Genomic DNA, 27,734 nt, shown 5'->3' on the forward strand with positions numbered 1-27,734 from the left:
GACCAAGCTGACAGTTCATATTCTAACTGCTAGCTAAACTAAGTATCAGTTAACCCTTGTGTGGTGTTCGTATTTTTTGTTACTCAGCCAGTGTTCATGGGTCTGGTGGACCCGCTAGAGCTTTGGCTTTCCAAATTAACACTATCAAACAATTTTATGTTAAATTACTCAACAATGTTTACTTCATCCCACTTACAAGCCATATGAACAGCAAACATGGTTAATTATTTCCCTTTACCTTTGTTAGATCGCATTTATGAATTAATGTGCTTCTCGTTTTACTTTTTGTTTTTATAAAATGTTATAAAAAATAAAATCAGTTATAATCAAGTGGAGTGGAAAGACAACACATTTCTTGGGCAAGAAGATCATTCAATTTCTCCATTTTTTTTTTTTTTTTTTACATCCATATTTCTTCATTTGTTGTCTGGTGGGCTTGTTCTGGTCCTGGAGCTGGCTTCTCATGGGGTACTCATCTTCATTTGTTACTAAATGGCACTCAACCTCACCCTCTTCTTCAAAGTCACTGTCAGACTCTGAATTTAAAAAAAAATGTGATCCTCATATTCTGAAACTTCTTCCCCGACATCATCATCAGAAGCCCCTCTCTCTTCCAAAATCAATAAGGCCCTCGCAGCAGATAATCTTTTGCCATCTCGATCAGTTGTGATAAAGAACCACACTGGCAAAGTCTTATTTACAGCATTATGCCCCTAATTTGCAGGTGGGACAGGGTATGAGAACATAAAATTTGGATCCCTCAAGAAAGAGATAAGAGCAGACGGTGTTGATAGTTGAATTTTGTGCGGGAGCAGGAGGGGAAGAAAACACTATCAGCAGCACCAGAAAGGAGGAAGACAGAGTGTGGGAACACAGGACCTGCACTTTCAACACTTTTATTAGACCTGGGTCCAGTGGACCCGAACACCTTGCATGTAATGTAAATGCGTGGGGGGGGGGTACAGTATGAGGTCATTGAAAATTAGTTCGGATTTATGTTCTTCACAGAAAATAAGCCAAAGCCAATGAATTTCAGGTTAAAAAATATTAACTGTTTAATTTTTCTTTTGAAAAAAACTGAGTACGGGTCTCACAGACCCGAACACGGGTTAATCTGCCAGCAGTTACTGTGGAACAGCGGCCGAACTCCGTGTTTAGTCTGATTCCTGGATCACAAACAGTAACAGGAAATGGCGGACACACTCGGCCGAGTTACAACGGGCTGACTGTTTAGGAAACGACGGTTTTGTTCCGAAAATAAAAACAGTTTGTTGTTTTAAGAAATCAAACATGATTTGAACTAATAGTAAAGTTCATAAAGACAAACTGTTAAAGGAGGAAACAAAGCAAACTTACAGTTTCTTCGCACAGAGACACGAACAGCAAGCTCCACTCCACACCCGAACACTAAAAGCTAATGTTAGCCCGCTGAAAGCTTGAAGCTCCGCGCGTATGCTTCAGAATCACTGTCTCAAAGTGTGATTTGTTTGGCCAGAGTCACGTGATCAGTGACGTCGAAGAATTATTTAGAACTTAACTGTTTCGGTACCTGATTTAATGGTTCGTAAGGAAATGATTAAGTGATGGTCAAATGAAGCTTTCTGAAGCTCATTATTCGAAGCTGTTCAACACAGTCTTCTCTGATGACATCAGATGCCCCAAAATATGAAGAACAGCTTTAATCTACAAAATAAAATGAAGTGGTTCGTTATGAATTTCCACTCCACAGAGTGGAGTTCACAATCTGATTTTGGGCCACCGTTGTGTTGCTTTGAACATGTATTTTTCGGGTACGTATTTTTGACCTGGGGATAGAATTGGTTGTTAAGTGGAAAGAAAAAATGTTTATGAACTTGTAAAGTAAAATCATGGTGCATTTAAGGTTACCCTGTTTGGGTTTCATTTAAGAAGAGAATCTGTATAACCTTGAGACCAGTTTTCCCGTGCTTCATTCGTGTAGCCTACATTAGTTTGAAGAAGAAAAACTTCCACGGGACTGCGATGTGAAAAGATATAACAGAAATGTATTCCACAGCTTGCAAATCTTCTTACAGGAGTAATCAGGTTGAACTTATCCTCAACACAAAAAAACTTGCTCTGTTCTCCCTGGTTGCAGCGTCCCTCCCACATCGCATGCACTCATTTGCATAAATCCATGTAAAGTATTATTTGGTCAGCTTTTTCAGCCTTAACATTTTTCTGAATTTCCCTGGACTCTTTGAGGAGTGTGACATGCATGGATGATGAATTATGAAGAGAGCCTGAATATTAGTTTAATGACATTTCCTGTTCAATTTTCAAATCGTTGAGCTCATTCAAGTGTGAAATTTCCCACGCATGGGACTAATAAAGGTTTTCTTATCTTAAGCCATCCAGGGATTTATTTCTGTTTCTCTTTCCTTGATTTTCTTTTTGGATTTTATCCATGTGTGTTCCTGGACATATCCTGATGTTTCATTCAGATTTTCAGGAATTTTCTTCTCCTTTCTTGATCTATTTGTTTTCTGTAAAAACTGCCAAATTATCTCCGTTCCTCCTGGCGAATGAGTTTTGCCAAAGAGTAAATAAGTTAGGCTTATCCCTCATTCACAAGGAGTCACTATAGCAGGTAGCTAATACAATAGATAATGAATGAATAAATGGCCAAAGAATTAGAAGGGGCAACAACAAAAAAGAAAAAAAAATCCCTGAATTATTGACCAAATATGTTGTCGCTTGAAGCACCTACCATTCTTACATGCAGCATGTTCTAGATTTCACAAAACAGAAACCAACGGAAACAATTATTCAACAAGTACAGTAATTAGCTGTTAAACATTTTAAATGTACATACTAAAACACAGTTTTAAATCTTTGTCATTACACTCAGTAGTCACCCATTATTTTAATGAGTCCTCTGTCATTTCTGCACTCACATCTAAAACTGCATACTCACATGAGACACGGACCTTCACAATAAAACTGGAAACAAGAAATAATTCACAAGGACGCTGACTTGACGCTGAACTAAACCTGAACTAAACACGAGACACAAAACATAAGAACTAAATCCTTAACCAGAATAAACTGAAGCAGACTAAATAATAATCATCATCACCAAAGCCCGACAAGAGATCAAAAATATAGCCCAAAATACGAAATCAAACCAAAATATAAGAAACTCAAAATGCTGGGTCAAATGACCCAGAACTGTGACAGATTTCTCTTTAAGTTTTCCTGTTACTAAATGTGATTCACTTTTTTTTTGCTTTTGACTGGTAAAAATGTATTCATGTCAAACCATTTCTATAAAACTTTCAGTTCCTTTTCCACTGCATTCAGAAGCTTTCTCAGACTTCAACATAGCACTTTAAAGCAGTGTCATCAGCCAATAAAGTGAATTTGAACAATTTAGACACATTGTGCATCATTTATGTACAACACAAAGAGTTTAGGGTCCAGCTCTGTACAAGCTAATGTCATTCCACCATATCTTGTAAGCTATTTCCACAGAAATCTGAGCTCTGTCATATCAAATGCTTTTGTAAAGTCACAGCCCAGATAGCTAGAGGACATTGAATTGATGTTGATTTTTCATTTGATCATTTAAGCTCAGTAGAGTTGACCAGAGATGGCAGTAGGAGGTCCTGCACTGCACTCTGATCTGTATCAGGTAGGAATTTAGTTATTAATTATTTAAGGGTCAAAGTATGCATGATATCTCTGAAACTAGCTTGAACAGAAAATTACCAAGACAATACCAACTCTGAACAAAGAAAACATTTTCATGTCATACATTCGTGTCTTTCTGTTATAAAGCTACAAGGGTGCTTTTGTTAGCCCTGCAGTCGGCTGTGTGGCTGCTGTATGCAGCCTCAAAATGTTTACAAATGTGTGTGATATGATGCAGAAACGTAAAGTTGCCTCTGCAAATGTGTACAGTGAGTGTGTTACACTCATTGTACACACCTGCTTCAATTTATACACACGTGAAAGAATACCTGAAACTGAATGATCACATGAAATGCCCACATGACTTTCTGCCTCTGTGACTTTAATGATGAATATGTTTCCTACCTGGAACTTATCTTGAATATAATGTTTTTCCTCTTTTTATTAACATTGTGCTTTTTTCTTTTTTTCATTCGGGATCAGTACAATCCAAACATAAAAAGTAAGATACTCATGTCTTCAAATTATTGTTAGTTTTTAGCCATTTTTGTGTGATGTTGTATGTTACTGTGACTTATGGCAAAATAAGCAAAAACACATGCAGTTCAATATTACCATTTTTGCTTGTTTTGTTTTTTTTGTTTAACTTTTAGACCAAATCCCTTATATAATTACAGACTCTGAGGATGAGCAACCTCCAAAAAAAAGTTTAAACATTAATAATGTAATGTTTAGTGAGTGTGTGTGTGTGTGTGTGTGTGTGTGTGTGTGTGTGTGTGTATATCTCTGTGTGAGAAAATTAACCTTTTCTCACATGTAATTTTTAATTTTTGAAACATTTTTCTAAACAGCCTTCACCACTACTACCAACCATCATGACACTCCGGCCAGCTACCAGAAACTGTCCTGCTTTAGCAAATCATCCTACCCAAATTATAATTTAACAGCTACTTGTGACAACAAAGACTACAATACAATGATGAATGAATACAAACCCTAATTCTAACCAGGGGGGTCCCTGACAAAATTTAAAAATATATATATAAACCAATAACAAACAAAACGAAAAAGATAAGGAAGTCATAAAAGTTAGAACAAAAAACACATACAGTGGGGCAAAAAAGTATTTAGTCAGCCACCGATTGTGCAAGTTCCCCCACTTAAAATGATGACAGAGGTCAGTAATTTGCACCAGAGGTACACTTCAACTGTGAGAGACAGAATGTGAAAAAAAAATCCATGAATTCACATGGATGGCCCGTGCACCTGCTCCTAATTCAAAACCCAACCCTAACTATAAGAAATATTTGCAATGGTTTAAAAAACTGATGTAAATTTGGGGTTTGTGTTACGCACATATGCAGCGTATGCGCAGAAAGGGTAGGATGGTTTGTGAGGAAAGGACAGATTCCCAGAACACCGGCTCCTTTTGCAAACCTACACAGCTATACAACTGTGGAACCTGAACACCACTACTATCATGAAGAAAGCCCAACAACATCTTAACTTAATTTGGAAACTGAAGAAGGCCAGTCTCCCTCTTCCTATCCTCACATCATTGAGAACCATTGAGAGCATCCTCTGCTGCTCCATCACTATCTTGTACGGGAACTGCACCCTCACTGAAAAGAAGTCTCTGCAGTGGATAGTGAGAACAGCAGAGAGGATCATTGGAAGCCTTCTCACATCCATCTCCCAATGACAGACACATTGTTATGAAGGAAGGCTCAGGGTTTAAGTAATCAGCATCATGGGCTCATCCGTTTAGAATGAGAATAAGCAGTCATCTAATCATTCACAGGGTTCTCCGTTCATTCTCAAATCAATAAAGGAAAGAAGGAAAGACACACATGGACTGCCAATGTTCTGCTGCCGCCCCATGTGGGAGTGAAGAAAGAGTGAGCCAAAACTAAATGCAGTCCTTATACTGTATAACGTGTGACAGGTGAGTGCAATTAAGGACAAGCACCACACCCAATCAAAGGTGAGGGAATTAAACAAGGTGCATCTGGTGAAGCGAGTGGGTGTGCTAGGATGTGCTAAAAGGTGGGTCTTTACAACACATATCATCCGACGTGCGAACAGCATAGTGAAGGACATTTTCCACCGCTCACATGCACTGTTCTCCCTCTTTCCACAAAAGGACTGATAGAAAGATACACCTTTACAAACACCTTACACCTTAACCCCTAATCCTAACCCCCCCTTACTCATCAAAAGGCTCAAAAACAACAAGATCTTCCACAAATCTACAAATACAAACTGAACCTGGGAACAACATGCTTATTTGCACACTCAGTTACACTCATAGTTCTGTACACACACCTAAATTATATTATATTTGCACATTTTACGCTTTGCATGTCTTTGTCATGTCTTGTCAATAATATCCTGTCAATACCTACTGAATTGTCATTGTAATCTTAACTTCAAAACTCTAATTTATACTGTTAAATATCATCTTACTTTGCTGTTTTTTAGATTCCAGAGAGTCTGAGGAAAGTTCTAAAATGTTGTGCTTTACATAGGATTTCATTTATATGTGAAAAGGCTAAATTGTAAATGGGTTTAACAGATTGAACTACTTAAACATGAATGAAAAATGTGAAGCCATCACATCACAATGCATATCCAGTAAATCACAAGCCCGTATTCTTTGTGTTATTGTTCTTTTCAACAGATGCAGCCTTCCCAACATTTATAACCATGGTTACAGAGCTGACTGGAGAAGTCAGGACCTCCATGAGGAGTTCAAAACCTTCCGTTAATCCTGCAGCACTGAACCTGTTGATGCTGGGGTTTTGCCTCTAGATTAGCCTTTGCACAACATGGATGAGCTGGACAATACAGATAAACTGCAATGACCGGAGGCAAATAAAACAATGGTAAGCTCTAAAAGGTTATGTAACTTTTGTAACCCAGAACTTAAAAAAGTGTCCAGTTCGGTTAAACTGCTTAAAACTGGCCTTCTCCTGTATGTCCTGCTTGAATATACAACAGCAGGCTATCATTGGAAGATCAAACAAATAGGAATAGCAATCCATTTCACTGCCAATAGTTTGGTTTATTCATTTTATCTCTGGAAAATTGGGCTTTGAGGAAAAAAATCATTATGTCTCTTTCATCAATTACATGATGTCAACACATGAACATATTCATACACATTTAAAACACACGTCACGATAATTCCGTTTTTTAGGCAGACAGACGGTGCTCTGCAGATGCATTTTTGGTGAGTTTTATTGTTTATTGTAGTTTTATGAGCCTTTAGTGAACAATAAAGGGATCAGTTGAAGTACTAGATGTGTCTGGTATTTCCTGTGTCAAAAGTCATGCTCTTAAAAAGAGGAACAATAAAATCTAGTAAAGACCTACTTTTTCCTGTTAATCTGTAGATAGTTTCAGATCTTCTACTTCTTTTGTCCTGTGACAAATGAGGCAGCAGTTTGCTGATTTCTGTCTTGTCACTTTCATGTTAATCGGCCTAGTAGTTTAGAGACTTTCTCAACTGACAAGAGGTTATTCATATTTAAGCTCTAATTGGCCCTCTCTTTCTTTTCTTCTTTTTTGTTTGTTTGTGTCCTGGATGGCCTGACCCAGCAGGTGGGGGTTGTTTCTGAGTTTGCCTTCGCCCAAGCAGTGCAGAAATATGTCTGCTACGCTCCAGATAGGATGGGTGGAGTAAATCCTGGAGTAATCCTGGAGTAAACTAAAAACAGTGACTTGTAACTAACACATGTAACAAAGAAACTTTTTCATGTAATAAATGATTTTGTTATTTATACAAAGATGTCTATTGTTTTTTTTTAATTAATGCCTGATGGTTCATATTATAGGCGTATTATTATGGACATGACAAATTGTAAGATAATGTCCAGCAGATAAAGGGTATCCTGTTTGTGGATCGCACACAATTCTCTTTTTCGCAGGTTTAAGTATTAATGGTTATTTGCAGTGGTTTAGTATTGATACAAATACCTATTAAGTACTGTTGATTTTTAATCATGATTTTATTGTTGTTTCAATAGTAACCACGGGTGCAAAAGTGATGGAAATCAACATCAGAGTTCAAAAAATGATTCAATATCAGACTGAAACATTGTTTCAATACTAACAGTAAAACAATCAGTTAAATCAAAGACAGAGTTCAATGTTGATTCAATAGAATTGCCTGATATTGAGTTAAATTTGCTTCAATGAATATTTGCTATCCGGGAGAACACCTCACACTGTATACACTGGCTTTCATGGGGGACAATGAAATCATCTCCATGCATCATCATCAGCCAGTTATCTGTCTGTTATTACTGATTCAAATTCAAGTAAAGCACACAGGTACGGAGGTGAGCCATGTGAGTATATCAGTGTTTTCAGAATCAGCTAAGCATTATTGAGTGAAGCTGGCTGTCAATGATAATAAAGTCCAAAATGTTCACTTTGTAACTAGCAATCATGAAAGAAAATCATCTGTCTCTGTTTATTTTCTGTGACTTTTGAACTTGAAGTTGTCAGATTGTATATGCTATTTGCATTGTTTGTTAAGAATTTGTCATGTAGAACAGCAACAACTAAAAAAGCATTTAGAATATATTATTGTGTGGTGCCAGATTCGGGGAGACCATGTGACCCAGTAACAAACAGCCCCATCAGTAACACTGACACAGCACCAACAGGTTGAACAGGTGTACCCAATGAAGTGGCAGGTGAGCGTAGATAACAGAAGCAGGGAGGAGGCCAGAGCAGCTGAAGCTTCATGTTTCTGTGAGCTCCACAGACGTTAACAGCTGACACAGACCATCAGCATCACTGACCGTCTGACTCACACTTCCGGTGAAACCGAAACTAAACAAAGCCACAAAGGATGCGCACCCACACCGTCATGTATGGTTCATTCATGGTGCCTTTAAGTTCACCTCGTAAATTCAGCAATCTATGCTCCCAAGGTTTGCCTATATTATAGCCCTTGAAGTAGCCACGCCTATATTTAATAATAATATAATAATTATGTAGTATTTTCAGTACTAGAATCACATTTAGAGGCTCTATTCTAAAGAGCTTTGTTCTTTGGTCACCTGTTTTTATTGTGCGTGTTATCAGGAATATCAGTATTTAGTATTTACCTTTAAGTTTTTGTAAAACATAAAAGCTTTCACAAAACGTTCTGGTGATGTGTTAAATAAAGAAATCTTGTGGAATTTGGTGATAAAAACTAGACTTTTAGAAGCTTCCTAATAATACAGATTTTAGCTCTGAATTATATAATACACTGCCTAAAACAGAACAACAACATGATCACGAGTATGTTTATCCCGTAACCCAGAACAGTATTTTAAACAACATTATGTCTTTGGGGAGCATAGATCAATGCATTCACAAGGTGCCCTTAAACGCACCATGAATAGCCGTGCATGGCGCTGTAGGTGCGTTATTTTTTTTCCCGGGCGTGGATGGCGTAACTAAACGGTAACGGTTACTAACTGGTGTTAGCGTGACAGGTGAAGGAGGAGACGGAGTGTGTGGGGATTTGACGGGACTTCGTGCTCTGTAAAGGAGGATGAATATGCTGCTGCTGCTGCTCCTCATCAACGGTAAGAACCTATCTGAACTCGGCTCACTTTACCGCGGTGAACTCAGAGCATCATGACACGGAGATTTAATGTCGAGTGTCTGAAAGACTGAGTGCGTGGACCGTGTAGGGAAAATTACGTTTGTATCGAGGCTGTAGCAGCTTGTTGTTATTTTGGGAAACCACCGGAGACGCTGCAGGAGCTGAAACAGGAGCGATGGGAGGGGCGCATCGTGGCTAAGCTCTACCAAGCCCACAGAAAGAATCTACATCTGTGAAAAACACTGAGAACTGTGTTTGATTCACCATCCAATCAAAGGGCTTCACCCTGCGTTTGCCATCTCTGCACCTGATCACTGTTTCCCCTTTCAGGCCAGTAGAAAAGCTCTGGCACTGTAAAGTCTTCCACAAAGCCTGCTCTATTTACATGAAGCATCATGTTCTGCACCAGGACAGCAGCACAGCTTCCTGAACGTCCTCCAGCAGGTTGAAGGACATCATCAGAGGAAAACACAACTCTCACTGCATCTGTAGTGAGCGGCCCATTATGCTGCTTTAATTGTTAAATTTAATGTGGTTTGTGTTTGTAAATTGGCACACTGTCAGTCAAGTTATGACTTTTCTAATTTCATTTGCGCATTTTTGCACCAGCAACTTTTTTCCAACTTGCTCCACTTTGTAAATTTGTTTTCAAATGGGGAAATATTTTGGAAGAATTGTGTTTGTGATGAAAATTTCTTTTCTTTTATGTATTGGCCACATTTTTTAGTTACAGTGCTTTTGTGCCACTTGGGTGTATACATCTGTTTTACACTATATTGCACACGCGGTTAAATAGATTGTGGGGCCTGTTGATCTTATCTCAGGAAGCGGGAGAAGCAGGAAGCAATATTTAGTTGACCCTGTAAGAGGAAATAAGGAGTTGTAAACTCTTTGCCTTGGAGGGGGTTAAGAGTGTGGAATACTTTTGTTCTGTTTAAAGAGGTTCATCTTTAGAGACTGCGTACCAGCTGAAGGCCCTCTATCTCTCATGCATGGGAATAAAAGGTGTTGGCCATGGCTCATCATGTCGGCAGACTTTGTTAATAATAACATGTTATTATAATAACATCTTCTTTCCTTCAGGAGAGAAAGAGAAAATCTATGAATAAACTGAAGCTGATCCTCAGTTGTGTGGAGGCCCAGCACATTACTGAGACACGTCATGTTGTCTTTTACTCTAATTTGTTAGTTTGTACTTTCTCTTTTTGAATGGCTTACATTAGCTGCCCAGGTTACTTTTTTTTTCTGGTACGTGCAGGGCAACATGGACTCAGAGATATATTGAGAATATAATTTATTTGTGCTTTTGTTTGTGTGTCCTCAGTTTCCCAGCATGCCCTGGCTGTGGTTGTGGAGGTGTACGCAGGAGAGAGATCTGTCCTGCTGCCCTGTCAGTTCTACAGTTTTATTCCTGAGGAGCCCACAGTGATGTGGACTCGCTCTGATCTCAATCCTAAATCTGTGCACCTACGACGATATGAAGATGATCTTAGAGGACAAAACCAGCGTTACAGTGGGCGCACATCAATGAATCCTGATGCTCTGAACTCTGGAAACTTCAGTCTCACTCTGAGAACACCAACAAAGACTGACAGCAGCAACTACACCTGCTCCATCAGTGATGGACGAGAAGAACTGAGACTCACAGATATACAGCTGCAGGTCAAAGGTCAGCAATAAACCTCAACATCTGCTGTAGGCAAAGGTCAGAGGTCAAACTGAGGAGAACATTTCCTTAATTGTTGTAACTTACCTGAAGAAACAAGCAGCAACATGTAGCTCAGCACTAACCTCAGTGGAAACAGCAGAACAGAGATGTTTATGCTTATAACAGTACTTTTCAGCGTGGCTGCACCCTGCAGGCTGTCCCTGTTGGAGGTAATGAACTGTCTTAAAAACATTGGCCCAATGAAAGGATATAAATTGAATCTAAGTAAAACTGAAGTCATTCCCAATAGTTATAGTCCACCTGAAAAGCTTAAACAAGCACACATATTGAAATGGAGCACAGATTCAATTAAATACCTGGGGGTAACACTTACTAAAGATACAAAAAAGACTATTTGACCGTTTATATCAAAGAGTCAAAGAGAATCTGACAAAATGGAATCATATCCCATGTCTGAGCAGAAGCACTGGAATAGAAACCATCAAAATCAATGTTTTACCAAGATTTTTATATCTGTTTCAGACCCTCCCACTCCAGATTAATCAACAGAGTTTATTGAATGGGATAAAATGAGGAGAACGACCCAGAATATGATACAAAACATTACAACTGCCTAAAGAGAATGGTGGCTTACCAAATTAAAAAAAAATATTATATTTCAGCAATGCTTAGGGCAGTGTTGCACTTGTCTGATCCATCATATGTAACAGTGTGGAAGGTAATTGAATGCAAAACAATCACCATATGAATACACAGGCAGTCCGGCAGATTAAAATCTTCAGGAGTTCATTGTTAAAATAAAAAAATCCTTGGGCAAAAGTCACACTTGGGGTTTGGAAAAGGGTGATAAAAGAAAATAAGCTGGAGAAGCATATAAAGTATTGAAATGGTGTGCATATGATTAGAAATGTACCCAAATCAAATAGACTCTAGTTTTAAACACTAGGAATCACATCGATATGTGGCATTATAAAGGAAGATGAAATTAGGAGTTTTCAAACTTTAAAGCAAACATTTCATTTAGAAAATCAAGACCACTATAGATATCTTCAGTTAGGAAACTTTTATACTCAAAACATTAAAAACCAAGTAACCACTGCAACAAGGCCATTTGTCCAAACTGTTTATAAATGCTTATAAATCAGAAATGAAGAAGGTGTAATCTCACAAATATACAAAAGTCTTCATGATCTCAGGAATCATTCAATGAAGTACATAAAAGACAGACAGGAGAAAGAGGGAGGTCTGGTGATTACAGAAGAAGAATGACAAAACATTTGCTCTTTTCATTGGAAAAGCACAAAATCACATGTATGGAAGGAGTTCTGCTGGGAAAGTTTTGCCCGTTTCCTTTTTTTTGTCACCTCAGCTCTAAAGTCGCACTATGATGATGGAGGCTTTGAATGTTGGAGGAACTGTGGCTGTGACACAGCATAGCACTACGATATATTTTGGGATTGCAAGAATATTATGAACTACTGGAGAGAAGTTCATAAAGTGATGCAAAACATCTTTAACACATATTTACCCTTTGATTTCAAATCCATATTTTTAGGATACATACCCTCAGAATAAAGGGTATAGATGAATACTTTCTTGGTGTCCTGGTGGCTGCAAGTAAAAAGGCACTTACCAAAAGATCGCTTACACAGGATCCACCAAAATTATAGAGCTGGACTGATGCAACTTTAGAGATTTATAAGATGGAAAAGATGGGCAGGGAGCAGATTGTAAAGTGGCCTGGCTGTGCGTGAGAAATTTGGAATACAGTGGTCCCTCGTTTATTGTGTGAATTCTGTTCTAAGAATAGAATAGGTGAAATCCACAAAGTAGCCAAATGTATTTTTTAAAATTATTATAGGCAGCACGGTGGCACGGTGGTTAGCACTGTTGCCGCACAGCAAGAAGGTCCTGAGTTCAATTCCACCATCAGGCCGGGGTCTTTCTGTGTGGAGTTTGCATGTTCTCCCCGTGTTTGCGTGGGTTCCCTCCGGGTACTCCGGCTTCCTCCCACCGTCCAAAGACATGTAGCTTGTGGGGATAGGTTAATTGGATAATCCAAATTGCCACTAGGTGTGAATGTGCGAATGAATGTGAGTGCGAATGGTTGTCTGTCCCTGTGTGTTGGCCCTGCGACAGACTGGCGACCTGTCCAGGGTGTACTCCGCCTCTTGCCCTATGACAGCTGGGATAGGCTCCAGTGCCCCCCGCGACCCTGAAAAGGATAAGTGGAAGCGAATGGATGGATGGATAGATGTTTTAAGGCTGCAAAACCCCTCACTACACACTTTTCTCAGACAGACATGAACATTGTCTCTCTTGTTGAAACACTCTCAAAGTTCAAACCTCCATAGAAAAACAAGTATTGTAGAATGAAACCAAAGATCAAACCCTGTTTTCAGGTCCAGAACATGGGACTAGAGCAGCTGCGAGAGAATTCAACATTAATGAATCAATGGTATGGAAGTAGAGGAAGCAAGAAGAATAAGTTGAGTAAAGATTGAGTTAATGCGCCATATGGTCCGAAAAAACTTTACCTTCCTTTAGAAGTCCAAGTTTTTGTGCAATGGTTTCTTCCTCTGGTTTTGGGTGCTACCACAGGTGCCTTTGACGGTTCAGCGTTTCGTGGATATGCACAATGCACTGTAAAAAAAAAAAAAAAAAAAAAGGAAGCATGCAGAACTGCACAAAAAAATCTGGGAAACAGCAAGGCTGTGAAAGGTGAACCGCATTATAGCGAGGAATCACTGTATAGGGGTATAGGGCAGTAGTGTGTCAGGAAACAGCATTTGCCTCAGGTCTCCTACCATCTCAGTCTTGCAAGTTTTTAGTGCTTATCCTGAAACAGCTCAGCTTCACACCATGTGATAGCAGCTGATGACCTCCCTCATATTAGATAGTCCTCAAATAATTTGCTGTGGACCAAATTGTCATCCAAACTTGGCTGAGATCTTTCATCTATCAAACCTGCAAGGAACTTGTGGTAGAGCGTGACCGGTGGCGTGCTGAAAAGCGTGAATATGTGGTCGGGTCTGTGGTGCATCTTTTACAGTGGTGCCAAAACACAGGATTGGGGCATGGCGATGGCTGGATGTGCGGTTGACCCTTGGACCCACCTCATCACTTTCGCCACTGGGTACACGGAACAGCCTCCTGAATCAACAAGGGGTGTAATTGTGTAACTGATCTGCCACTCTCTTCCAAGAAGCCCTGATAATATGCCTTGCCCTGGTCCAACCCTGAGAACCATTTGTTCCTGCTCAGGCTGTTCCACATGTCTTGCACATGAGGAATGGGATGACAGTCAATAAAATATATTTACAGTTGCTGACTGAAGTTTTACATCTGATATTCAAAAAAGTTCTGGGACAACTTCTCCTACTCCCAAGGTGCATGGAAAAGGACAGAGATCCGGTGACGTGAAGACTTCAGTGACACTTGAAGCACTAGGGAACAACTTTTTTGACCGATAAGTTTTGGCTTGTGGCCTTCATCAGGTTCATTACAAAACACCAAACAGTTGGTTTAAAAAAAAAGTATACTACAGAAAGAAATCCAATTGAGCCAATCACACATTCACTCATAAGCAAGCTGACCAAGCTGATCAGCTTTTAAGGAGGTACTGGCTGACTGGTTTAACCAGAGCTCACATAGGCTTTGGGTGGAACACTAGTGCCAGCAATAACACAAAACTGCCCAATGCTTTTTTTAAATAGAAGTATGTCAGAATTCTTGTTTTTATACTAACAAGATAGTTAATGACTTGACTCCAAAAATGTTAATTGTGATGTATCAGTATTTTTCACTTCAGCTCAGGATTGTAGATACTCAGCTGTGTTTCAGTTACCATTAGCATTACTGCTGCTGCTTTTACAGTTGATATTGTGGTTTATTGCTCTTTCAGACCAGCAGGTGGAGGTAAAGGTGGAGGAAGGCTCAGAGTCTGTCATCCTGCCCTGCAAAACAAAACCTGACCTGCCTGAGGACACCAGTGTGGAGTGGACTCACTCTGACCAAGAACTCACAGTGACCCAAGTGCATTCAAACAACAGTGATCACCTGAAACAGCTGGACAACCTTTACTGTGGCCGCGGAAAGATGAACAAAGACCTGCTGAGAACTGGAGACCTCAGTCTGACCCTGAAATACCCCACACAGAGAGACAGTGGAGGATACATCTGCACCATCTACAGGGACAAAGACATCCTGAGACAGAAAGTAGAGCTGCAGGTCAAAGGTCAGCAATGATGCCACAGGTCAAAGGTCAGAGATGTAGATACAGGTCAGAGGTCATATTTTTATGTTTCTGTACAGAACAATTTCCATCCTGGGCGAAAGCTGTTCTTGTGCTCCTGGTTCTCCTGGTTCTTTTTGTAGTTTCTGGAGGTCTTCTATTTTATTTCCGGCACTATTTCATGTCAGGTGAGTGTCTCCTCCTACACTACCCATAATGCCGATGGTTAGCAGGTGTCCTCTGGTGGCTCCTTGACTGTGGCTCACACAAACTTGTTCCAGAAGCTGAAAGAGTTGAGAGTTACAAACAGCTGATACAGAGAGCTGAAGAGAAACTTCCAGGTTTGTTCCAGAAGTCAGAAAACCTCCTTCAGACTCAGTCATTGATCAGTGAAACAGCTCCACAACATGACTTTACTAAACAGTGTGTGTGCTTCACTGCATTGATCTGACACAGAGGCTGCATGTGGACAAGCTGTTCTTCTTCTGTGGTGGTAAACAGCAGCTGACATGGAAACATGTGCTGACAGTAAATGTTGCAGCAGCTTCAGTAAATGTTCCTCCTTGAGTTGTGCTCAGTCATGTGGTGGAGAGCTTCAGATGTTCAGACACATGAGATCTTCATGGTTTCTGTGCTGATGTGTGTGAGACATGGCCGACTGTGGAGGCTCAGTCTGTCTGTTCTTCTGCTCTTCATCCAACATGTCTGCAGCACTTTACAGGACGCTGCAGACTAGTTACCAAAGAAGAAGAGTCAGCAACACATCAGGAACAAACTGAGACACAATCTGACTGAGACTAGAAGACAAGGAGGGACAGGGAGGTCACGTGACCATGTTATAATGTTGTGCTTTGTTGTCCTCTCAGCTTACCAGGTGGAGGTGGATCCAGGGGTTGAGTCTGTCCAGCTGCCCTGCAAAACCACACACTGCCTGCCCAAAGACGCTATAGTGGAGTGGAAGGATGGTTCTATGTATGACAGGAAGGTCCACGTGTATCAGAACGGCTCTGACCAGTCTAATAAACAGCATGAGGATTACAGAGGCCGAACAGAGATGAAGAGAAGCCTACTGAAACCTGGAGACCTCAGTCTGACCCTGAAACACCCCACAGATGAAGACACAAACACCTACACCTGCACTGTTTACAGCAAGGAGGGAAACATCCTGATGAAGAAAGACGTGGTGCTCATCTTCAGAGGTCAGTGCTATAGATACAGGTCAGAGGTCAGACTCATGATGGTGGTTCAGTCTCAGTGGGCTCCATCCAATAATGTTACAGTGTTAGCATGTCTGGTGTTTGTGGCTGTTCTGGTTTTTATTTGATTTCCAGCCAAATGTAAAAGCTTCAGCAGATGAACTGTAGGAGCAAAGTTCATGTGTGAGACTTCATCTGAAAGGTAACATCTTCTAGTTTCTGAACATGTGTTTGTTTAGCATGTGGCTAAAACACAGGCTAAGCTAAGTCAGCTCAAATATCAGTATAAACCTTCTTTGGTCCTCATCTATAATCAGTCATATCTGAGTCACAATAACTAGAAGATGATTTCTAGCAGAAGTGTGAACATCTCCACATCCTTTCTCCATGTTATCATCCAAAGCTGTGTGAAGTTTCAGACCTCTGCAGGTAACAAACGGAGACTTAAATGGAGTTGTGATACACTTCATAACTGACATGGAGGTTGATGGTTGATGATGGGGTAGGTACAGGCTTGGGGTGTCTGGGGACACTCTTTCGAGGATGCCAATGTTCACATTTTGGACAGAGAGGACAGACGGTTTGAAAGAGGAGTGAAAGAAGCCATCTATGTCCACTGTGAGTGACCATCTTTGAACAGAGGCGGGGGTTTACGGCACCAACTCTCTGCCATCTATAATCCAGTTTTGAGATCCCTCCCCAGACGCCTTAACGCCCACTCACATCCTGGGTCATTTTTACCTCAATAAGTCATCTTATGGTGGGGCAAGGTCTAACAATTGGTTTACCCAATAATGGCTGATAATGGGCTACACCCTTTCTCACATCTTGGTTTATGTGATGAGTCACACATCAAAGGCCCATAAACCACCAACTCTGTTCAAAGATGGTTGCTCACAGTTGTGTCATACGTTTGTGAAGTGGCTGTTTGGTCTCTCCAATGTAGAGGTCTGGGCATTCCTCGCTAAACTGTACAGCTTACACATTGTTACGGGAGGGTATCCGCCTGATCTCGATGTGTCTGAGCATTTCTCACATTCTTATAGCTTCAGGAGGCCCCCACCTAGTCATAAAACCTAAACATCCACATTCTTTCTCTCTCAGTGAGCTTATGACCTTGGCTTCCTGTGCAGTATGTTCTGTTCTTTTCTAATCAGACAAATAAGGCCATGACTCTCTGAAAACAGTATTTCTTATAACTCAGCAGTATAATGCATCATAAAACAATATCATTCATTCACCATAAATCAGCAGTCTAATGTAATACAAATCAGTTTAATAAATATAATAGTCACCACCTTCTTCTGAGTCGGGAGAAATAATGCAAACTAAAACTACATAATGATTTCACAATCTTTAATTAGGTCTATAACGTGGCATAAGATAATATAATAATCCCTCAGGTTCACATTCTCTTCAATGCACACAGCGCAGTCCAGGAAAGGCAAACAGCTATCCTTTGTGTCTTCCCTGGTCAGTGCTGTAGATGTTTTTATCCACAGCATTTATGTGCACTGTGAAGTAGGGCTGGGCTATATCAAAACGTTCACGGTAATACCGGTGTAATGTTGGGCAACGATAAGAAAATGAAATATGGCGATAGAATATGGGTAAAACGTGCATGCGCGGTGCCTTTGTTTACATACGCACATGGCAGCGACGCAGAATGAGAAGAGCGAAAGCGGATCGTTGAATGAAACGGATGAACCAGAATTGGTTTGTAAAAATGCTGCAACTTCAGCGGTGTGGAACTGGTTTAGCTTTCATCCGTCAGATACACAACAAGGCACTATTTTTGGTAGAGCATGCTAGCGGGTCGTCGTTATTACCGTGTTGTTTGGAAAATACAGCACACTTAAAATCAATCCTTTGATTTTTTCTGAAAATCGACAGTGCCCCTTATAATCCCGTGTGCCTTATGTATGAACTCTGGTTGTGTTTACTCACCTCAAAACTTTTATGTGGTACACGGCGCTCGAAAATCTGTCAAATGTTTTAGTGTGACTTTGCTAAGCTACAAACCCGCACTGCTTGATGGAATGTCGGAGCATTACGGCTATCATAGGCAGGAGCCTCGCAGAGTGATACATACTGCGCTTCAACATAATATTACCATATTGTTTGTATAACATCTTTTTAAGTTTTGTGGATACATGGTTATGCTGAGGATGTGTTGGCAATTTCCACTGGAAATGCCTTTTGGTTAAACTGTCAGCGAGGAATTTGCACTGTTACATTTTTATATAACTTTAATTCACATAAAAAACTGCTGCTTGTTTAAGTGAAAATACATTGATGGGTTTTTTTTTTGCACTAATAAAGTTGTGGAGTTGTATTTTGTCTAGTGTCAATTATATCATCAGTTATATCGTTATGGCAAATTTTCAAATGTATATCGTGATAAATATTTTTGGTCATATCGCCCTGCTCTACTGTGAAGGATTCCACTTCTTGTGTTTTGATTTTGACTCAGTTGTCTCTACGTATCTGTACCAGTGGCTGGGTACTCTCCCCTTGAAAGAGCCAAGAGCCTTTCTTTCCACTTCCTCCATGTAAAGGTTGGCTACATGGCACAGCCATGTTTTCGCCTGTAGAAACCTTTGTTGCGTTTGAAATATGTGGTGGTGAGGCAGAGGTCTAACAGCGTGCAAATCTGATCAGGGGTGAAGTTGGTTCTGTCTTCTTGTAGGCGTTTTCTGACAGTCTCCACGGCCTCCGTGGTGGGTATGCATGTGAAGAGAGAGATTACATCAAAGGACACCATGGTTTCATCTGGATCCAGGGTAAGTTTCTGGACCTTGTCGGTGAAGTCGGTGGAGTTCTTGATGTGATGTGAGGTGCAAGGATGCAAGGTGTTTCAAAATGTTGTAAGTGGCTGAGTTTATGCTGCTAACAATGGGTCTGAATGAGGTACAATGCATTACCAGTGAAGCAGCGTGCAGCAGTCAACACAAATGTCTCCATCCAACCTTGTTTTCTCCTATGTTGTCCCACAGATTACGCTGAGGTGAAGCCAGAGCACTCTGAGGTTGAATATGTCGAGCTGCCCTGCAAAACCACACTTCATCTGCTTGAAGTTGCTAAAGTAGAGTGGAAGGAACGAGGCAACAGGAAGGTCCACGTATATGAGAACGGCTCTGACCAGCCTGAAGAACAGCACCAGGATTACAAAGAGCGAACGAAGATGAATGAAGACCTGCTGAGAACTGGAGACCTCAGTCTGACCCTGAAATACCCCACAGAGGAAGACTACTCCATCTACACCTGCACCGTCTACAGCGTGGAGGGAAACATCCTCCTGAAGAAGCAAGTGAAGCTGAAAGTCAGAGGTCAGTGCTGTAGATACAGGTTGAAGGTCAGAGGTCATGTAGGAGTTTATTTTCTAAAAGCTTTTTAATCTATTTTTAGTTTATTCAAATGATATAAAATCTTTAATGTTTTGATGTAAAAGCCAAAAATGTCAGGTGGAGCAACTGTCCATTTAAATGAACAGACTAAGAAGACGATTAAAAATGAAGTTTTAACTATCCTAACTTCAAAATAAAAGCCTCTGGTGTGATTGAGTTTGGATCAAATCAGTAGTTTTGTTAGTTTTGTCTATCAGAGTATGAATGCATGTGATTGTCAGCACTATATGAGAACCAGTTTACCATTTACCATGATCCAGTCATTTGGGTGTTGTCAAATGTCAGGGTGTAGCAGCCATAAATATGAGGCTTTTATTGTGAAGTGAAAGATAATAAGAGTGAAAATGATGTGTCCATGGATTCTAAGTTAATACAGATAAAATACTATTTAAATTGGCAATTTGACTCACTGACAATAAACAGAGCCACACTTGCTGCAGTAAGTTTGACACCACCCACAGCATCATGTAGAGGTACTTTACAGCTGTAAATGAAAATTCAATACAATTTTATTTATATAGTGCCAAATCACAACAACAGTCGCCTCAAGGTAGGGCTGCTCGATTATGGCAAAAATGATAATCACGATTTTTTTCACTGAAATTGAGATCTTGATTATTTGACGATATTTATTTAACAATAACAATGTGTTGAATAATGGCTTTAAAGATTGTCAAAAAATCATATAAAATAGTGTGCAAATACTGATAACAGTGCAAATGTTTGCAATATAAAAAATAAATGAAAAATGTAAACATCTATGTTTAGTGAACTTCAAAATACTGCATAATATTTATGCATACAAATAACCAAACATCAAGGCAAGCTGTGTAGCCACACAATGCACAATTGCATCAAACTGACATTGAGGTATGTCAATTTGTAGTGTTGCTCCATGGTGCAGCCACGACACCGTAGCAAAGTTTACACACTATGTCTACTTAATCCACGTCTGACTCTGCCAACCCATAATGTTTCCAACCACTGAAGTTGTTTTACTTCTCTTTTCAACCAACAGCATTCTTTCTTCAGCAGCCATTATCCTCTCATCTCTACAAATAACTTCTGCTTGGCTTTCCGAGCTTGCCTCGGGTGCTCTTAATTGTTGTGACGCGTGTTTGAAATGCAGAGAGGTGCGCTCGATTTGCCACACGGAGCAGCGCGAGAGTAAAGGACGAGGTGCTAATAGGGCGAAGTCAAGGAGGCCATTTACATGAAAAGGGAAAGACCATCTCTGAATCGAGGAGGGTACATCTGTGACCATCTTACAATGCTGTGATTGCAGACATTCCTCAACTCTCTGTGAATGGTACTCATGGCCATTGATCAGTGGTCTTTGATCAGTGAGCTTTGATCAATGGTCATGACAACTTGCAAATAAACAACCTGACCTCCCAGCCCCTTGTTCATTCAGTGGTGCTAGTTTCAGTCATTATGCAAATGTACTGTACTGTTCTCAGTCATCCAGGTCATTGTAGTCTAAGGAGCTTGGAAAGAAAAGTGTCTGGACTCCTTTAAGTTTCTTGAAGATGGGCCAAGCTCCTTAGAATGCAAATGTATTGTTTATAAGATTGGGGAAACCTGCAGTCAGCTGAGACTGAAGAAGTCACTTGGATGATGATGAAACGTTTTCCCCACTGAAAACACTATGTCCAGATGAACAGAATTTGGAATTTACTTACCTGGATGATTGAGCATGCATCAAGACATTTGAGTTGTTCCAGGCATGTTCCACTGGAAGGAGGCCCTGGAGTAGACCCAGGACATGCTAATGAGATCATATCTCTCACCTGGCCTGGGAACGCCTTGCTGTTTCCCTGGAAAAGCTGTAGGAGGTGGCTGGAGAGGGAGGTGTGGGCTTTGTTGCATAGACTGCTGCCCCTGCGACCTGGCCCCAGATAAGCAGAAGAGGATGGATGGATGGAATTATTTCTCTCCATGAGCTGTTTCTCTGCCTGAAGGAGGCGCCACTCCATCGCTTCATTTAGTGCAGAACAAGAGTCACATGATGCTGCTCTGTGATCACCAATCACACTTTGTACAGCTCATGTTGTGTTTGTTGTCCTCTCAGTCTGTCAGGTGGAGGTGGAGGAGGGGGCGGAGTCTGTCCAGCTGCCCTTCAAAACATCACAGAACCTGCCTGGAGATGCTGAAGTGGAGTGGGTACACTATAACCCAAAAAAGACGATCCATGTATATAAGAACGGCTCTGACCAGCCTGGAGAACAGGACCAGGATTACAGAGACCGAACGAAAATGAATGAAGACCTGCTGAGAACTGGAGACCTCAGTCTGACCCTGAAAACCCCCAAAGAGAGTGACAGTGGAGAATACAAATGTATAGTGTATGGGAAGATCTGGAGAGCGAAAACTGTGCTGCTCAAAGTCAAAGGTTTGTTGGTTTGTGTTTGTTTGCACGTGTGTGTGGATGGGGGGGCAGGCAATCGTTCGTGTGTCTGACTGTCTTTTGTCTCCTCTGCAGGTCAAACAATATGAACAGAAACAGCTGCATTGATCCGACTCCTCGGTCAGCTTAGGCCTGACATCATGTGCAAAACCTTTATACAGTGGTCCCTCGCTATAACGGGGTTAACTTTTCGCAGCCTCACTGTTTCGCTGATTTTTTGGGGTGCAATTTTGCATGCTTTTTTTTCTTTGTTTTGTACAGTGCATTGTGTTCTGCGTCCTGATTGGCTGCAGACCATTGTCAATCAATGTCTTGATGCATGCTCAATCAATCTTGTGCCGTGTCTCCTGTCCAGTACAAAATGCTTCTCAAATATACATAAATCTTGGCTAGCAGAAGACAACAAACACAGCAATGTCGACATCAAAGGCACCTGCGGTAGCACCCAAAAGGCAGAGGAAGATGCTAACCATTGCACAAAAAGTTGGACTTCTGGATTCTGGGCTGGACCAATTACAGCCGAGGAGGTCGAACTTTAAAGTTCCATAATGAGGTAAAAAGGAACATGATTTGTCCCGTACTTCAGCTAGAATGGAAAAAAAGGCACAAAGCTGGAGGTATTCCGTGTCTTTACGCTGCACAGCTGTCTCTTCTTCTCTCATTCTCTCCCCCTCCCTCTCCTGTTGCTACTTCAATCATGAAACTGATCAATGATCAGCTGATCGGCTTTTCTCTCTTGTTTGTTTATCGCCCACTTTGCCCCAGAAGGAGGAAACCAGCGGATAAACTACAGCACGTTTAAGCTTGATAAACTGTTGCTAGAATTTACTCAATATTACTTTCTAGTATCAGCTGATGTTTGCTGGAGCCACAGCTGTAAACCTGCTGGTCATGATGTCGGTTTGGATATCTGGTGAGAGGGAAACATGAAGATGAAACCAGGAGATGTCCTTACTGAACCATCAGAGCTGTGATGGGGAAACAGGTTTACCTTTTAGGTGACATGAATGAGTTGAAGTTATGAACTGTTTCTGAGAGACAAATAACACCAGGATCCTTTTCTAAGTAGCTGACAGCTGGTAACTGTGCAGGGGCGGATCTAGGAAAGTTTTGCCAGGGGGGCAGGTAGGGCATTAACAGGGAGAGGGGGGCACAAAGAAATTTCTTTCTTATTCTCATTTAAGATGTCTGGCTGTTGTTAAATAATTATCTGAATCTTACAACCAAAGTGATCATCTGATTAAATGTATAGAAGTCCATTATTGTATATAGTAACTATTAAGTCTTATATATACCCTAATAAGCTATAGTACTTTTTTCCTTTGGGAATCCATCCATTCATTTCATTTTTCATCATGTCAAAGAGACTGAATAAAGTCCTGTCCCACTAACAGCAGCTCCATTGTATTTTGGACATTAGCGTGTCCCCAAATGTATTTTGTAATATATTCCGTTACTTTACTCAATGAGAGTAACATATTCTGAATACTTAATTACTTAATATATTGTCATGCTTTTTACAACTACATGAATGTACTATTGCTGTGTCATTTATTACTATAACTGAAGGTCACTCGCCATACCAACACCAACTAGATGTTTAAATCTTAATATAAATGAGTAACAGTAGGTGGACATTAGGTAAGGCTGCACTTTTTGCAGCGATCTCGTGTAGAAAACTATTCCCGTGTATATAAAACAGGTCCGCGGCTCCGAACCGTAGTAAAGGGACCTCTGGCTAATGCGTCGGGCTCTGTGTCGGGCTCGTAGCTGAAAACTAGCTTTACTTTGTTGTCTGGGTCAACTTTTCTTGCGAGAGACAGAGAGAGGCGTTGAAAGGCTGCTCCAACTGAACTTATTGTTTCAGAGGAAAACACGAACACGGTGTACAGTCGAGTCTTAATAGCTTACTTACAACTGGGCTCGTCAGGTTCTCTTCTTGGCTGCAGTGGTTATTATTATATTTACATGCTTCATACATGCTATGCCTGTAACTCTCTGCCTATTGCCTTCATATTAAATCATTTTTGAATAATACTTTTTAAAAATATTTCTTCACGTTATTATGCGGGCCGCAAGTGGAGGTGATATGGGCCGTGAGATTGAGACACGGGTATTAGAGCCTCCTAATGCGTGTTTTGTTTGGGTTTCCACCGGCGTTGAATTACCAATAGAGGGCACAGCCTAAAATATGAAACAGGAAAAGACCGCCGTGTAATCAACAAAGTAACTGTATTCTGAATAACACCTTTTAAACGGTAACTGTAACTGAATACAGTTACTCATATTTTGTGTTTTAAATACGTAACGCTGGTGCATGTATTCAGTTACTCCCCAACACTGGTGACAGCTGGCAACTTTTCAGGGGCGGGTCTAGCAAAGTTATGCCAGAGGGCCAGGTATGGCATTAACAGGGAAAGGGGGGCACAAAGAAACACTTCTCTTTCTTATTCTCATTTAAAATCTCTAGCTTTAATAAATAATTATCTGAACCTTACAACCAAAGTTTGTATTTGCTGTAACATGTATAGAAGTCCATTATTGTATATAGTAACTATTAAGTCTAATATACCCTAGTAAGCTATAGTACTTTTTTCCTTTGGGAAGATACCATCTGTGCAGTCTGCAATTCTGTTAATGAAAGATGTTGAATCTATTTAATTATTGTAGAAAAAATGATTTCTTTGTATTTGTTTTACACATGCATTAAATTAAAGTCAATTACGTCGATTAAGCATCATGAGGCAGAGGGGCTGTTCCCTATTTTTTTTTTTTTTTTGCTGGGAGATGGCAACCCTGTTATTTAGGTTGCTTAATATTTCTGCTAAGTACTGTTTAGAATACCAGAATATGGAGGATGGTGCAGGTTTAAGTTTATTAGATTGATCAATATTGCTGAATTGTAAAATATTGTGGGTGCAGTGTATTTTTTGCATACAGGTATAACAGAATAGCTTTAGTGTTTTGTTTTTTAAAACTTGTGCATGAACGTATACAAAATGCAGTAAGATATTAAAAATAAAAACAGTTTCATTGATTATAAAAAACACTATCGGATTTCTACTGGTAGCAATCTTAAGCTCCTCCATTGTTCATGAATGTGCACTGTCCCTGTGGAAAAAGTCCAAATAAAAACAACTGGCTAACCGTTAATCTGATCCAGTGTTTTTCTTCTTCTGTGGTGGATGTGTTTGAGGATAAAAGCGATCCTACATGTTCTGAAATTAGATTTAAGACTTTTTAATGTCACTAACAATGAAACCGTCTCTGTCTGACTGCCATCTAGCAGACAGCAAGAAAGAGAGATCTGACTTCTCGTGTTTCTGAAGGTTTGATTTAAGACATTTTAATTTAATTAGACCAATTCAAGACTGTTTTTAAATAATTTAATTAACTGAAAGATTCAGCTTCATTTGCTTTATTTTTTTAAAGAAAATTATCTTGTAAAGTGTCACTTGCTGTCTGCAACCAGCAGTGAGCTCTGCTGTCAGACTCTGCTTCTCTTTTCTTGTTATGTGATGCCATCTAAAAGCCTCCAATCACCTTGCAGTAACAGTTTTAAGGCTATTTCCATGGAAATGGTAGGGTCAAGCAGGTATGAGCTCACTTCCTGTTCAGTTTTCAGTTTTATTTGTCATATGCAAGTTAGCACAGGGTCAACATTGCAATGAAATGTGTTTGACGAGCAGCAGTCACTCAGCAGCATGATACAGTAGGAGAAAATATAATAAAATAAAGTAATAAAAAAACAGAAAAATAGTAAAGAGCAAAATATTAGAGACGTGGTAAAAGAGAAAAGATGACTGAATATATATGTATCTATAAATATAAATATATGTACACTAGTGATTAAATAAGAAAATCTTGAAAAGAAATATGACAGGAGGGCAGATGGGATATTGCACAGGAATGAGCAGCAGAAAATTACAGTATTGCACTTTTAAATATAAATATCAATGACAATAAAGTGGAGTGATCGGTGCAGATTAAACAGAGAACTTGTGAAGCTGCAGGGTAGCTTCTGAGTGCTGTGTTGTGTGTGTTTAAGTGTTGTGGTTGAGGTGTCGTATGGCTTGGTGGTAAAAACTGTTTTTGAGTCTTGTAGTCCGAGCAGACAGACTCCTGTAACGTCTGCCAGATGGTAGCAAGGAGAACAGCTGATGTGCTGGGTGGCTGTGGTCCTTGATGATGCTGTGTGCTTTACGGAGGCATCGCTGGAGATAAATGTCCTGAATGGCAGGAAGCCTCGTGCCAGTGATGTGCTCTGCTGCCTTCACCACCCTCTGCAGTGATTTACGGCTGCTGGCAGAGTAGCTTCCGTACCAAACTGTGATGCAGCTCGTCAGCAAGCTCTCGATCGCACACCTGTAAAAATTTGAGGTGATGTTGGCGTTCATGCTAAACTTCCTCAGCCTCCTCAGGAAGTAAAGCCGCTGGCGAGCTTTCCTGATAGCAGTGTCTGTGTGAAGGGTCCAGGAGAAGTCCTCGGTGATGTTGACTCCAAGGAGTCGTTGGTGTCGTTGTTGGTGGAGCCTTTGTGGAACAGGTGGATCGCTGATTACCTGGAAACACAAACACAGCTCAGACCACAGAGGAAAGGATGACAGAACCCTAAAGGAAGCGTGTACAATTCAAACTGAATTGGTCCTAGCACAGAACCCTGTGGCACTCAACACACTAAGTGTCTGACATCGTCAGTGGCATTTCTGCTTCTGTTGGTGCCTCAGTGTTTAATGTGTGGTGGCATCTGAGAGAAACAAACAAAATGCTGGGACTCTTTACTTACATATCCTAGCCTTTTTTTTTTTTTTTTTTTTTTACTAAATTGACTAGGATTTTTCATCAAAAACTACCAAAAATCAGCATTTGATAGGAGAAGGTTACACCATGTAGGCTCTGTGAATTTTTGTGGCCTGAATAATTGTTATGACTCATTACATAAAACATGAATGTAATTTTTAATCCTGTTTTCCTGAAACACTGAACAATCATTTTGCCAACAGCAACAAAGCTAAGTACCTTCTTCTTGTTAGTGTCTATAGAAACACTATTAAAATTTGCAAATAAACAAATGTACAAACTGGTTAAAGAAAACTGTACAAGAACTATTTTAGCAGCAGACAGCAGGTAGGTGTTGATGTGTGGCGTTTCCCTGCAGTCCACAGGAAATTTGAGTGATGGATCTACAACTGGCACGACTGTGAGAACGTTCAGAGAGGTGTACTTCAAAGGAAATTCAACACTCACATAGCCTAAATTCATTTTTAACCTGTTCTCCTTCAGGCTCTGAGCATGCTCACGTCATTTCACAGTAATAAATAAATAGTATTATGTATATACAGTTGGGTTATTTCACATAGAATTTGGTATTGTACAGTGGTGGTTCATAGAGGAAATGGGAAGCAGGCTGAACATGTTGAAACCAGGGTGGGAACTGTCCTTGATGATGTTTGCTGCTCTGCTGAGTGACCAGTTTGGTGAAGAGGATGTCCGGGATGCCTCTATTAAAGGCTGAGCTGTAGTCCACAAAGAGTATTCCGACGTAGCTCTGATGCTGTTCTA

The 27,734-nt window shown here is 40.4% G+C and overlaps 1 protein-coding gene across 3 annotated transcripts; it reads left to right on the forward strand.

Annotated features, from left to right (window-relative positions):
• Positions 1-9,003: 9,003 nt before the first annotated feature.
• Positions 9,004-22,766, forward strand: LOC120741621 (butyrophilin-like protein 2). Of its 3 annotated transcripts, XM_040044593.1 has the most exons (8): positions 9,006-9,239; positions 10,584-10,928; positions 14,833-15,165; positions 15,243-15,350; positions 16,029-16,361; positions 19,355-19,687; positions 21,837-22,157; positions 22,248-22,766. In XM_040044593.1, the coding sequence occupies exons 1-8, from the start codon at positions 9,206-9,208 to the stop codon at positions 22,259-22,261; spliced, it is 1,821 nt and encodes a 606-aa protein (XP_039900527.1). In that variant the 5' UTR covers positions 9,006-9,205; the 3' UTR covers positions 22,262-22,766. The 3 variants fall into 3 exon arrangements, with proteins under 3 accessions (XP_039900529.1, XP_039900527.1, XP_039900528.1); XM_040044595.1 differs by lacking the exons at positions 21,837-22,157; positions 22,248-22,766 and adding an exon at positions 20,784-21,267 and having other exon boundaries at positions 9,004-9,239; XM_040044594.1 differs by lacking the exon at positions 15,243-15,350 and having other exon boundaries at positions 9,007-9,239.
• The last annotated feature ends 4,968 nt before the right edge of the window (positions 22,767-27,734 follow it).

Source organism: Simochromis diagramma, unplaced genomic scaffold (assembly GCF_900408965.1).
Source record: "Simochromis diagramma unplaced genomic scaffold, fSimDia1.1 OVJJ01000120.1, whole genome shotgun sequence".
Classification (NCBI taxonomy): Eukaryota; Metazoa; Chordata; class Actinopteri; order Cichliformes; family Cichlidae; genus Simochromis; species Simochromis diagramma.

Coding starts and splice junctions, on each gene's coding strand:
- LOC120741621 (XM_040044593.1), top strand. CDS start 9,206: ATGAATATGCTGCTGCTGCTGCTCCTCATCAACG. Junction 9,240..10,583: donor GCTGCTGCTCCTCATCAACG/GTAAGAACCTAT, acceptor GTGTGTCCTCAG/TTTCCCAGCATGCCCTGGCT. Junction 19,688..21,836: donor AGTGAAGCTGAAAGTCAGAG/GTCAGTGCTGTA, acceptor TTGTCCTCTCAG/TCTGTCAGGTGGAGGTGGAG.